The following is a 14,356-nucleotide window of genomic DNA, read 5'->3' on the forward strand; positions in this document are numbered from 1 at the left end:
GATAAATGCACTGTAAAAGCATGCTTAGTCAGATCTTCTCCGGACTATCGTTTACAAGCTATGATTGAACAATACGTGTATATAGGAGGCCTGTCTCCCAAGCGACCTAGCCTGGATACAGGTATAGCCTCATCCCACAAACAGTACATCAGAAAGGAAAAGCAGACAAAGCAAGGTAAAAAAGTAAACCCACAACCAGGGCCGGATTTCCCACAAGGCCAACCGAGGCCCGGCCTTGGTGCAGCAGGGAGTAGAGGGGCAGTAGGGGTGTTGAATTCCTATCTCCCGAAGCCCTGGACATGCAGCGGGCGGGTAGTTGTTTTCTACATTGAGCCCTGCTTTGGGCAGCAAGGCTAAATGTACAGCAGGGAAGCCACCGCTTGTTTTCTACAAGTGATCTCTGTGATGTCGTTGGGATCACTTGTATGCAGCCTACATACAGGGGGACGCATTGAGGAACCTGGCCGTGGGGCAGCAGAGAGAGTAAATCCGGCCCTGCCCACAACCACCAAGACTGAGTCTGCTTACCTCCCTAGTAATGGCTGGCCAATAAGATCTCTAGATATCACCGCAAGACAGAACGCAAACATCAGAGTAAACAAAATGGATCAACTCACCTGCACCAAGACACATACTGAACCTCTGCTATTTCTTGTAAAAGACCCTTTTCTCCTATCAATGGGCCACTGACTGAATTCTCCAGGGAATACCCTTATTTGGTCAATTTACATTTCGTAAAGTTAACAAAAACAAAATTAAGAAAATATATATATATATTAAATATGAAATACATTTGGCATTTAAGTTACAATGGTAAAAACATAAAACTACAAAATAGTAAATGGTCACCCCTCTGATTTAAATAAGCATAACCCTTTTTTTTGCCATGAGCTTTGTCCAATGGCAATTGTAGAGTAACCTTGAGATGTAACACAACTTGGCACAGAAAAAAATGAGATGCAATGCTAAACTTCTCTTCTACCACCATGTGGCAGTAGTGAGCAGAGGCATGGTTGTTGCAAGAGGTATAATTTAAAAGAAACCCACTATATATACAAATAAATAAAACAAATGCTCATACCCTGGATGAATAGCCAAAATAGCACCACATGGACAAACTAATGCAAAGTAACAAGGGGTAGGTCTAATGTGGTGCCAAATATTGCATGAATAAATGAGACATCTGCACCTTCTTTATTACATCCTTCACAGACTTTCACATCACATACCTCGAGCCTCCGCTTTACCTACCAAACCCTCTTGCAAAGACAACCTATTATGACTTTCTCTTATCTGCTCAATCCATGTCCCATTTGTAAATTGTTCCCACCAAAAACAGCTTTCTGGAATCGTAATTCACTTCCTGAATCCGACCAAACAATCCTCAGCGCCCTATTATAGAGAAATGCGGCTATTATTAGATTAGCATACAACCCTATTGTTGGTATCCATCAGTACAGATGTCGTCATTGGGGTCACATGATCTCCAGTTATACCCACCCACCCGTTCGGGATCTGGAACCTTCTAGGTTCTGTCGCATGGCTCTATATGGGATACTACTGGTTGATTACTGGTGGTTGTTCCTGAACAAAGTTTGAGTGAAGCATAGGGCACGTTACATTCGCTACAATTCGATCTGGAAAGTCTTCTGCAGTTCATTGGAGAAAGGGTTGGCCAGACGTTGCTGAGACTTGGACTCCAATGCTGCCCACTGAGCTTCAAACTGGTCCACTTCTTGTGCGGTGGAGGCCAGTCTTAGCTGGCTAGGATCCGGGGGCCAAGTACCGTTGGCAGCGTTGTTTAACTTTGGTCCAGACTGGTGAGGCTGGGTTGGAGCAGGGTTGTGGACACTTGTGGCTGAAGAGTGCATTATGCTCGGAGGGAATGGGTTAGTTTTGCTTGCCAGGTTGGATGATGGTACTTGGGTAGCAGAGCAGAAAACATTGGCCACCATCTGGGAAGGGGTAATGCCTACCACTGGAACACTTGGTGTAGGGTATGGTATGCTGTTGGCCATGGGTGGGGCATATCCACCCACTGGAACATAGGCAGCCTGCATATGAGGGGCAATAAACATACTGATGGGGGCAGGAGATGCATCAAATGAAACAGGATAGGCCTGTATTGCAGGTGGTATTGCCATTGGTACAGCCACCATAGGCTGCGACAAGGGCTCTTGATGTTGTTGCTGCTGTTGGGCTTTGGCTGCCTTAGCTACTTCCTCAAGCCAGCGTTCTGCTTCAGATGGTGTACGACGGTGACCCATTTGGACATTAGTAGGAGTTGAGTTGGTGGTCACTGCTTGATCTGGCCACACTGGCATGCCTACATAAAACAGAGATTTAGTTACTTTACTCTTACCCATATACACAGCAACATTGCAAAGTTCAACATTTAGCTTATAGCTGTGAATTTTCCATCAAGTCTAAGTCTAGAAAGCTGCCACATAAAGCTTATAAGAGTGACTTGATGTTTACTGTCTTATCACAAAGCATTTCATGTTTGGGGCTTATATACTTCAGCTACAGCCTAGCAAACTAGATGGTCGTATTATATTAGAACTGAGATTTATATAGGAGAAAGCTTAAAATGCACCTAAAACCAATAGTACTTTTTTTTTGGGATAGAGCAGGGAAGGGTTAGCAGTGAACTTTGGCTGTTTTTATTCTGTTACTGCCTGTGCCCCCGCAGAGCAGATACACCCATTCTATCTGTTCTGGTGTCCATTGTCACTGAGACAAATTTTTATGACAAATGTCAAAGAGAGGATCTCCCCTACCTTGGAGAGATCCCCATCTCCTTTAACGTAACTGTAACCTCTTATGCCACAAACAAAGTAATTTAAAACATCTCCCCAAGGGGACACACAGACAGCAAAAAAAAAATCTTGACAGCAGCGTCATCATCCTCTAGTCTACCCTAAACTAAAAAAAAAGCGTTAGACATACTTCAAAGGAAATATGTCATTAGATGGAGGCTGCCATTGCTGAGCTCCTTCTTCAAATGTTACTTACCTGTCATACTAACCCCTCTGCTTTCTATGCTTTGACTCAGTGACATAGGATAAGTATGCAGATAAGACGTTCGGTCTTCCTGGTCTACATACTTGTTCTAATTCAGAGACTCAGAAAGTATTGAAGCCTTTTGGTCGGTATGACAGCCAGGAAGCTGGCATTTTTAGAAGAAGGTCAGTATTAGAATTTTCCATGTTTCCCTCATGACAAACAGGACTCATATGTCGCCTATCTGCCCTCAGAAAATGTCATTTCTGATTGGTTGCTCTGGGTTACTGCACTTTGCACAACATCAAGATTGTATGCAATGCTTTATTAAATGAGCCCACTGAAGTCTTAAAGTGAATCTGCAAGTTATGAATGTTAGTTTTCCTGACTTCTGGACTGAACCTCATCCACCTGCATGGATCCTGACCAAGAAAAGTGATTGAAATGGTCACAAGAGAGCTTTCATTGGACATGACGGAGGTAATAGGTTCGAGCGGAAGCAAGATGTCTGGGAAGTCCAGCCCATTTCCAAATTAAACTAAATCAGAGAGAGGTCCAGAAAAGATTTAACTGGCCAGTAAAGGTAACAGCAAGTATCTGCAGGTACCTTCTCTTAGAAAGGACGTTTCATTTTTACTGTTTATTAAAAAATGAAAACATCTTATAATCAAATTGTAAGAGAGATTGTATTGTGAATGACTTAATTCACAACCCATTTAGATATAACTAAATATGTTTTTCATACATAGTATATGGCACACTCATACTGGAAATTGCGTGATGAACTTTAAAAAGGGCTTGTAAACCTGGGATCTAAACCCCAACCAAGTGCCACTAAGACAACTGCTCAATGAGAACATCAGCACTATGATGGATGTATATTTGATCACCACCTCCCCCCCATGTTCTCACTTTGTGCTGTCTGTCGAGGAGGAGGGAGACAAGCCACGTAAGGTGGGGTCCGCATCCCATTCCCATTCACATAGTGGTCTTCCGAAGGTTTGTTGTTGAAGGAGCTATTAATCTGGTTGCACAGGTCAGTAATTCCATCTGGCTCAGGCGGTCCTGTGGGATCCATTTCCGGGACTGAAAGACACAGGACTGGATTAGATCAGACGGCTAAAGCTTTCAGTAGATATTAATAAATGCAACAGAAAAATAAACTTGTTTTGGATCAACAGAATTTGTATTTTTTTTGTTAAAGACCAAATTTGAAAGTTGTGTTGTAAGGACTTCTGTATTAGAGATTAGGAAAATGAAGACAAAATGTATACATGTACCAGACTTCTGCAATGTGATGCCCCCTTCCCTTGTATCATGATGTTGTTGTTTATGGTCATCACTGCACTGCCACCGGGCAAAAGTGTAGAATCCCTTTCCTACCACCTGACAGCAGGTATGGCAATGTTACATGAGTCTACATGATGCTTCCTACCAGGCACAAATCTGTTCATCTAGCTGCCCTACAAAATTACATTTTTTAGGCAGATACCTTAAAGCAGAACTATAACCTCAAAAGAAAGCCGGTCATATGACTGCTTTGGCATTGCTTATGTGATCTCAGCTAAAGGATAGGTCAGGGCCTCTGCATTAAACTCTCTTCCTGCACCCCTTGGATGAAATCATCTGGTCATAGATCCAATACTTGGTCACAGGACCAGTACCCAAGAAAAACTGGTGGACAGGTGTCTCCGGGAAAGGTATTTTGTAACTTCAGTTCCGATCAATGAGTATAGGGCAGCAAGACAGGGAAAACAGAAGAATTCAGGTCTGCTTGAAAGCAAACCTGTCAGTCATTCTACAAGAGACCTTTCACATCTATGCACATTTTGAGCATTTTATATGCATATTTATGTGTTTCTATATATATTTCATATGTGCATTTTTGTTCATTTAGGAACACATGTAAATGCACAAAAAATACATTGTATCCACAGGAAAGAATGGGATTTCTACCTAAAATGCATTTTCACTCAGTAAAATGAATGTGTTTTACTGCAGGAAAATGAACAAGTGTGAACAGGCTCTCGAAAGTAAAATCATTGCCTAGAAATAATCACCACAAGGGGCTCTTTATTACCTCCCCTGGAATGAAGGTTCACTCACTGTCCAATGGGAGCACCCTTATTGCCCATCAAGGTGCTTTCAATAGACAGAGAGATGAAGGGTGGAAGCATGCCCAGCCCTAAAGTAAGGAAAGGACCAGCAAAACAAAAATAGCAGGCAGTTTTCAGGCTTTCATATGTGAAAGTTTAAAATGGTCAACAGGTTCTATTAAAGTCTGAGATATGAGGTGACTTTAAGTCAGTTAGTTAAGAAATAGCTGGCCCCACCACCAAGAACAAAATGCTTTCCTCCGCCACTGATGACTCACCTTGACCTTTGTCCTGGAAATTTGTTTTGCGTTGCAGTGTGGATGGGAGCTCGTTAAGCCTCAGCGACAGCTGACGTTTGAAGGGTGAATTCTTCTGGCTAAGAGCAGGGAAACCACGGAAAGATCCTTGTCTTACAAGCTGTTCTATGGGGGCGTGACGACGTGGGATGGCATGCTGACTGCCCATCTCTGCCTTCTCAGATGGGACCGTTGCCCCTTGCAGGGGAGAAGAGTTTTCTAACTGGGCTGGTAATCCGGTACTGGGGGAGGCCGTCAGGGAAGATGCGTTTGATGACTGGCTCTGATTTCCTTCACTTGTGATAGCTGTAAATGATAGATGTTTATTAATTTTTAACAAAACAAAACAGTCACCTGTGATACCGGAGTACATAAATGGCAACAAAGGGACTCTGTATTGCAGCCTGTGTTTTCTAAAAGGTAAGCACAGCAGTAGCTTTTCAATTTGTGACCAGCTCTCTCCCTAACTGTATCTGCATACAACCTCTGTAAAAAAATTAGCTTGTAGGGAAGGGGGGAATATTTCAAACAGGGACCCAACAGAAAAAAACCCCACAAATGGTTAACACCTCCATCATAATTGCTGTTGCCTGTGCTGCAATTGGAGATTGCCCCTCATTTCTTGTACCAGTAGCAACATTCTCAGTGGGACATGTAATGGCTGGAAATCTATATAACAGAGCCACACACAGCAATAAAAGCTAACAGAGAACTATGTGCTCCCGCTAGGTCCATTTATTACACTTAAAGTGATGTTATAGTCAAAAGGTTTTTAAACTATTCCAAATGTCGATGAAATCACTTACAATGGATGCTGTGTCTTGATGTTTAAAAGTCTTAGTTGTTTGGAAAGATGATGACTGTAAGTGCTTGGGCAAAAAATGTAAGGAAATTCTTGGATGGGCAATGTATATTTGTTTGATTTGCCTTCATTATTGAATAAAGTTTGATAGTTTAACCAATTGTGGACGGGCCACTGTATTAAAACACTGGTCTGCTGGCGCATTGTTCTGGGAGGACGTACCCGAACATCCTCCCTTGAATGTGTTTGTGTGTATGCGTCTGTGACCATTGCAGCCGCAGCTCCTGTTGTCATTGACAGCGGAGAACAGTGGCTTTAGGCACAGAGCTGATCAGAACAGATCTGTGTCCTGCGATTGGTTATCACAGTCATCACATGGCAATGTTTACATTGCCAAGCCCTCCGCTTTCTTTAGTCCTGGTTCACACTCAGCATTTTGTAGCGCTTTTTTTGCCCCAAAAATCCCATTCATTTCTATGACCCTGTTCACAGTGTTTTTTTCGCAATAAGCAAAACACGTGCCGCTGGAAAAAGTACAGGAGCTTTTTTTTTTTGGCATATTACAGGTCGTTTTGGCTCCATAGACTGCATAGGATACGCTTGAAAACGCCCATTTGCTGCGTTTTCTGCGCTTTTTCTCATTAGCATTAATGAGCTACAATGTGCTCACAAAAATGCGCTTTTTGCTGTATGCGCATAAAATGCGCGCAAAAGACGCTCAAAAACGTGCATCACAAACGCGCGTTAAAATGCTGTCGCCTAGGTGTGAGCCAGGCCTTACAACAGAGGTAGGGGTGAGTAAAGGGAGTAATGCATGGGTGAGCCCAAAACAGGCTGCAGCAGCTGAAAAATAAATAAATAAATAAAAAAGTAAAATAAAATGTTTAACCCTTTCACCCTCTCCTATATACACTGAGTGGCCAGATTATTATGACCACCTGACGTTTGTAGACAAATTAGCTATAATTTTGCGCTGAAGTTGCTACAGGGCCAGACCATTATAAATGGGGAAGCAGGTTGTTTACAACAGTAGAAGTGATTTTTTCCCTGAAGATATGGGTAAACAACGCGATTTAACAGCCTTTGAACGTGGGATGATTGTTGGCGCTCGGAGCCATGGAGCGAGTATCAGCAAAACAGCAGAATTCGTTAAATGTTCAAGAGCAGCTGTTGTTAAAGTGTTTAAAGACTGGACTGTCAGCCGAAAATCTGGGTCTGAACGTGCGAATTGTGGCCGTCAGCGACTAGTCAATGTTAGGGCAGAACGGAGAGTGGCAAGACTGGTACAAGACAACAGAAGGGCAACAGTGCAGTGTCAGATTCCTCGCATCACCTTTCATCATCTCGTGGAGTCACAAGGCGGCCCAACAAAGTCATCTCGTGGAGTTATCACGTGGCCCAACAAAGTACTGATGGGGTGGTCATAATAATCTGGCCACTCAGTGTATGTTAGCTCCATTCTATCTCTGATGTGTGTTATCTCTTCACCTCCCTTATGGTGCACATCTGTACATTAACCCCTTCACCTCCAGCTGTCTATGACCTGTACATATATCAGATCACCTGCTAGTGTCTACTTTCCAAAAGGGGTAATTTCTGGGATTTTCATACTGTCCTGATATTTTCTACTTTTATGACATGATTTGTAATCCAAAGTAAGAGAAACCGGCTTTTTTCAAATGTTTTGGTCTTTTTTTTAAACTTTATATAGTAAACATTTTTCAAAAAGGCACCTATTAAATACCACTAAAAGGAAACTTTATTTGTCCCCAAAAAATGATATAAAATGAATTTTGCTACAGTGCTGAGTGACGGAGGATTTCTCAACCAAACTTGCAAAACGCTAAAAACTAAAAAATGGCCTGGTAATGAAGGGGGTGCACCATGCAACTTTGAACTTTAAACGCAGGGAAGCTGATCATACAGAAAACCACTAGAAGGAGCATTTACAATGATCTTTTGATTGTTTGCAGTAGTATAAATATGAAAGACAATGTGAATAAAACTGCAAAAATGATGTCAAGGTTACCTTCAATTGCTCCCTAAAAACACTATATAGCTTTCCTTTAAAACAAACTTGTGGACAAGTGTAAGTTATTATTATGGCACCCCGGTAACCTCAGAAAACCAGGCTTTTCTAATACGCAAATGGCATTCCGTTCCCATGTTCAGAGGGTATTGTCTGCCCTCTTTTACCCCCTGCCTTTTAATGGCTAGTTAGGCCTTCCATAATAATGAAGGGCAGGCCAGAGTCTGGAAATGGTTGCTATTTGCATATCAGGGCAACCCCGGTAGAGATGCTCTGCAGGCATGGGGTGACCCACGCAGAGTTTCAATGCAGAATATTTATATTTGACTAGAGAGAAATTGTAAAGATCTCCAAAATAAAAGTATTGTTTATTCTTACTGTTCTGTACTGTACTGTATTATTCTGTACTGTTTGAATTTTAATTTTTAAGTGTTAGCAACTTGTTGAATACAAATAGGACTAGTGCAGAAAATGTACAACAAAATAAAAGTAATGGCAGACACTATTCTAAATTCTAAATATTTTAAACTGTCCGTAATAAATAAAGTGAAAAGCTATTCACCTATGACTGCTTGTTCTCTTCTGGATGTTGATGAAGAAAAAAATGATAGTAGGAACAATTTTGGGCCAGTAACTCGAAAAGCAAAACTCCAGAATTCAGCAGTTTTTCGGAATCGGAAAACAAACCACTATGCACACAACTCAATATTATTTCATCTTCCTGCTGCTTTTGATGCTGAGTGGAGTATTAGGCGAATAATGGCAGTTCGAATGTAGTGTGTTGTAATAATACAATATGGCCACTAGATGCTCCTCAGCTCCATCTAGTGGCCATAATGTAATATTACAACACTAGATACGAACTGGGGAAAAATATAGTAAGAACATTTGTTTTTTGGCATTATTCGCCCAAAACAAATGTGTGCAGAGTCCTGCAAAGTGTTTTTATATAGACCGTGGAGAGAATTCAGCTGTTTTTTATTATAAAATATTACACACAGTGCCAATAGCCCAAATACATGTACAGATCACATAAAAGATAGGGCCATTCAGTTTACGTAGTACATGCTACAGATGTACTAATGTGATGCTCTGGTGTGTAGTCACTCCAAAAGAAATCAATCTTTCCTGCTATTATGAGGCTGTTACTGCAGTGGTGTGACATGTAGGATGTGTGTGAAGGGGGCCAGCCAGTAGCAATTAAACCCTCTACCCCTATAGTAATTCACTGGATCCTAGTTATTTACTCGGAGTATCTCAATAGAACACATGTACAAACTGCACAGTGCCCCCTGGTGTTGTTACACGCTGCATGCTTTGTACTTATTGCTTACAGACAAGCTCTTCACATGTCTAATTTCATCACATACCCCAAAAATAAGAGGCTTATCACTTATTTCAGGACAGCGGCCAGAGCCATGCAAAATCATTCTTTTAGCCATCTACTAACAAAAACATACAAAGCCATCTACAACTCTGCCCCCAGCTATATTACCAGCCTCATCTCAAACTATCACCCAAACTGTCCTCTCCGCTCCTCTCAAGACCTCCTGCTCTCTAGCTCTCTTATCTCCTCCTCCCATGCTCGCCTCCAGTACTTCTCCAGAGTATCTCTAATCCTCTGGAACTCCCTACCCAAGTCTGTCTGCTTATCTCCTACTCTGCCCACCCTAAAAAGTCTATCCCACCTCAACATGTCTGTCCTTTTACTTCTTCCACGAACTCAATCTACACAATTATAACCTTTTTGTATCACTTGCCCCTGCTACTAGATTATAAGCTCTCACAAGCAGGGCCCTCCTAACCCTCCTGTATCGAAATTGTATTGTTACCTGTACTGTCTCCCCCCATTTTGTAAAGCCCTGCGCAAATTGCTGGCGCTGTATAATAATAATAATAATCCCCTCTGAATGTACATCTGGCCCTAACAGGCCAGCGATTTGGGTGCTACCTTCTGTGAAACCATTGGCAGATCTGGACATGTAGGCAGGTGAAATAATCATCAAAGTTTGCATACCCTAGCGCCTTCTTTTTATAGTGACGAGTGGCCTCACTGACTAAAAGGAATCTTCAGGAGGTGAGATGAGCAGGGTCAAGCTTAACTTTTACATCAAAAGTTGAAACTTGCATATAACACCAGCCGCCTACCTCTCCGAATGTTCTAATCAATTTGACCTGAAAGTTGACCATTAATTATGCATTTTGTAGTTTTTTTTCCATGGTTTTTCACCTTGTTAGCCCCTACCTTTCTTTTTTTCCTGAACCTGCCGCATTGTCTCTTCTCGGTCGCTTTGGCCAGATGATGAGGTAACACGGAAGGAACCTTCACGGGCAAAACTGGTACGACTGGCATCAAAGGATGCAGTGACTCCGCACTCTTTCTCCCGCTTTTGCTTTCGTTCCAGGCAAGCCGCAAATGCACAGCCAACAGCGTGACTCAGGCGCTCCCCCTGTTACGGAGGGATAAGGGGTACACGGTCACATGATAATGTACGGCATTCATATGAAGCCCTCTGTACATTCTCTATACATATTAAAGTAGATCTAAACACATTCACAAAAATCTCACACACAGTTTAATGCAGTAATGTCATCCTAAAAGTGGTTCTCAATCTTTTTATATCTTTTTTTCATTGTTAAAATAATACCTGGTGATCTTGCCATAAAGGTCCTTGTCCAAGCACTTCATGAAAACTGTGGCTTTGATATCTATCTATATCTATTTTCTATGTTTATAGAGGTACAGTGGGGGGAATTTATCAAAACTGGAACAGAAAGAAGCTGGAGCAGTTGCCTATGGCAACCAATCAGCTTCTCTCTTCAGTTTGCTCAGTTGAGATTTGAAAATGAGCGATAGAAGCTGATTGGTTGCCATGCAAATCTGCTCCAGTTTTTGTCTACTCCAGTTTTGATAAATTCCACTCTACACATGTTCTGTATTGATATGTAATACAAAGTGCCCCGTGGTATTGTTACTATGGTCATTTTAATAAGAATTGTTTTTGTTTTAGATAAGGAATATTATTAAAGGAGAACTATGGGGTTAAGGCTTTTCCACACAGTTCTCCTTAGTTCTAACTAGCATCCTCCCGTCACCCTAGGCTCAGTATACCGCGAGCTGTAGCTCGCGATATACGGAGACGTTGCAGTATACTGCGAGCTGCTGCTCGCGGCATACTGAGACGCCGCAGCTGAAGCGGATCCCGACAATTGTGCCGGTATCCGCCTAGCTGCGTGACTGACAGCTGGCTCTGCCTATCTAGAGGCAGAGCCAGCAGTACCCACCCCCTCCCCCGTCCGTTCTGCCAGTCAGCGCTGGCGGATCGGAGCGGGGGGAATCCAGCCCCTCCCCTGTCACGGCAGAGAGCCGTGACAGGATCGAGAAGTGAGCGAGCGACGGTATGTGTTTGCTCACTTCCCGATCTACTGAGCCGACCTGTGACAGTCTCATTGTCACAGGTCGGCTAGAACTATGAGGTGAGTGAAAAGCACTCACCTCATAGTTCTCCTTTAATATATGACAAATGATCCTAACGCTTAACAAATTATATCTTTGCAATGGAATTAGAGAGGATTAGTATATACTACTTATCAAATAAAGGGCATAGATTCCTCATGCACCCATAACAGTGATCGTTCTGTGTTTTCCAGAAAAGTAGAGTTCTTTTATTATTAAATACAAGCATTACAACCATTTGTATGTGCCAATATTCACATTTGACTCACAGAATCTTTCAGGGCCATAAAGCAGTGACAGATCCAGCGTCGCGTTGTGCCATCCCGGCAGATATATGAAAATGCCTTGTCAAAATTGCGGTCAGGGGCGCAGAATGAAACTTTCTCTATGGTCTGATCCAAAATGAGGTCCTTAGAAAGAAGGAAACAAGGTGTAAATGGAGGAGTGGGCAGAGGTGATGACTGTTAAAGTTTGAATTGTGTAAATTCAGACTTATCCGAACTGGTTGTGGTGCGTTAACATGTGCTGTGTTTAGGCAAATTATTATAAATGAGCTGCCAATGTACCACAATGGACCAGGAAACGGACATGAGCCTTTTTTTTCCCACCGCAGCACACCACAATGTACAGTATGCATGTTGTGTGTTTGCTGCCACGTGTTGTACATTGGCCACTACTGTATAGAGCATTCACATGCCGATAACAATGAACATCGCAGCAACACAGCATTGAAGGACACATGCTTTTAAAGTGTGTTGCACTTGCAGTAATGTACCTTAAAACATGTTAGCGCTCCCATTCGTCTAAGCGGACCCTGAAAGTACTATTTAATATAATATCTATAAACACTGAATGCACTGTGTGAGTATTAACATGCAGACTGTCACATTAAAAGGTCCATTTTATGCCGTCCAGGGAAATAATAATTACATTTCTGTGTGGTCTGTACATCATTCTTTAGCTCACCTTTGTCTTATCATCCACCACCCGCAAGCCATCAGCAGAGACCCACAGAATAGCTTTCACAGACTTCTTTCCAAGCTAGACAAGTAAAAATAAATGCAAAATAAAACTACAGAAATCAAACTACAGCTCCATACAGATTTATAATTTATTACAATGGTTACCATCCTGTACAAGCATGAGAGAAAGAGATGTACTATGTAATACAGGGGCGGGCAATTCATTTTCTCAAGGAGCCACATGAGAAACTGAGACTGTTGTGAAGGGCAGAACCAATAGGCTGTACTATTACCTTTTTCAACCGCACTGCACCGCACGGTACCACGCATTGTGGTGCAGTCAGTCACATTGCGGCCAGGGAGGTGCATTTAGGGCGATATTCATATGAATGGCAATGCAACGCACCAGCTGCTCTGTAAAGCGCCAGAACTGGAGTTAAGTTTACTAAGGGTGCATAGTGCATTGTATTGGCAGCCTTTGAATAATCAACATACTGAAGATGTTGCTGCCTGTTACCCCATATTATGCACATATATACTAATTGCATTATTTCTGTTGATGTATTCATTTTTCCACATGTAAAAGGAACTTTTTTGATAGCTCTGCACTGGTTTATGAACAAATAGGATTTAGATCATTTAAGGGCTATGCAAAAACTTGTTTTTATACTAAACAATAGCAAGCTGCAGCGTTCCAAAACAAAAGCTGATATGGACATTGGAGATTAATATACTAGAAAACTGTCCAGCTTATATTTTGAAATAAAACAAATAAATTAATTCATTTTTACTACAGGGAATACAAAGAAATTAATTTAAAATGGTACAAAAGAAGAATAACGGCAGCAATCCCCAGCAACCAATGAGATTTTTTACAAGTATACTCCTGAAAGCTTATCTGTGATTAGTTGTTGTGTGGTACCGCTGAACAAGGCGACACGATATTATACTAAGCCTGCAGTGTTGCCGACTCTTTCATGTACATTTCTGGGAAATTTCCTAATTCCTCACACAAAGGCAGCCTTTCATCTTATCTTCAGAGAACCCATAGCTACAGATTTCCTGGTCTTCTAATTCCCTCTGTGCAGCCCATACTTCTTATGCAAATATATTTATTGGTGTCACTTCAGGTTCTTCAAAGGAATGGCTGCTGACATGCAAAGGATGGCCGGGGAGATGGCAGGCTTCAGAATCTCCCTTCATGGCTGGCCTGTGTTAGTCAGTCTGACTTACCCCCCACTTAATCCTTTCTCATTAAATTATAAATTCCATACTGAGTAGTCACACCATCAATTTACTTTTCTCACCAATTTGAGCTTCTTGACAGCATCCTCGCATACATGCATGCCTCGCGACTCCTCCACCACCACGTGCCCGAGGTACTATTTACAAAAAAAAGGGACATATTCAAATGAAGCCGCGGGAGACACAAAATAAATGACATGGAATGACATGAAGCACAACAGCGTAGCAGCAATAGCAGATGGACACTAGAGGGCAGTATTGACCACAATGACAACAATTCAACTACCGTACCATTATATCCTTCTTGTCTGATGCTCTGCACAGTATATTTTATTGATGCGTTATATAGTATAGCCCCATTATCTTCCTAAGTGCTATATAAAGTGATATAGACATGGTCAAGTAATAATATTCATTGTTTCTCTTTGTTGAGCTCTCTCTCTCTCTCTCTATATATATATATATA

At 41.9% G+C, this 14,356-nt stretch overlaps 1 protein-coding gene across 1 annotated transcript in view; it reads right to left on the reverse strand.

Annotated features, from left to right (window-relative positions):
- Positions 1-607: 607 nt before the first annotated feature.
- The window catches only part of NUMBL (NUMB like, endocytic adaptor protein), a 70,987-nt gene continuing 57,238 nt past the window's right edge, over positions 608-14,356 (reverse strand). Inside the window, exons 4-10 of the mRNA XM_018562584.1 lie at positions 13,953-14,027; positions 12,650-12,724; positions 11,953-12,093; positions 10,472-10,676; positions 5,378-5,701; positions 3,916-4,089; positions 608-2,326 (exon numbers count right to left, since the gene is read on the reverse strand). Of these exons, the coding sequence (XP_018418086.1) occupies positions 1,626-2,326; positions 3,916-4,089; positions 5,378-5,701; positions 10,472-10,676; positions 11,953-12,093; positions 12,650-12,724; positions 13,953-14,027 (1,695 nt within the window). The 3' untranslated portion in view covers positions 608-1,625. The remainder of the gene's footprint in view (positions 2,327-3,915; positions 4,090-5,377; positions 5,702-10,471; positions 10,677-11,952; positions 12,094-12,649; positions 12,725-13,952; positions 14,028-14,356) is intronic.

The sequence above is a fragment of the Nanorana parkeri genome, unplaced genomic scaffold (assembly GCF_000935625.1).
Source record: "Nanorana parkeri isolate BGI_ZX_2015 unplaced genomic scaffold, ASM93562v1 scaffold586, whole genome shotgun sequence".
Lineage (NCBI taxonomy): Eukaryota > Metazoa > Chordata > Amphibia > Anura > Dicroglossidae > Nanorana > Nanorana parkeri.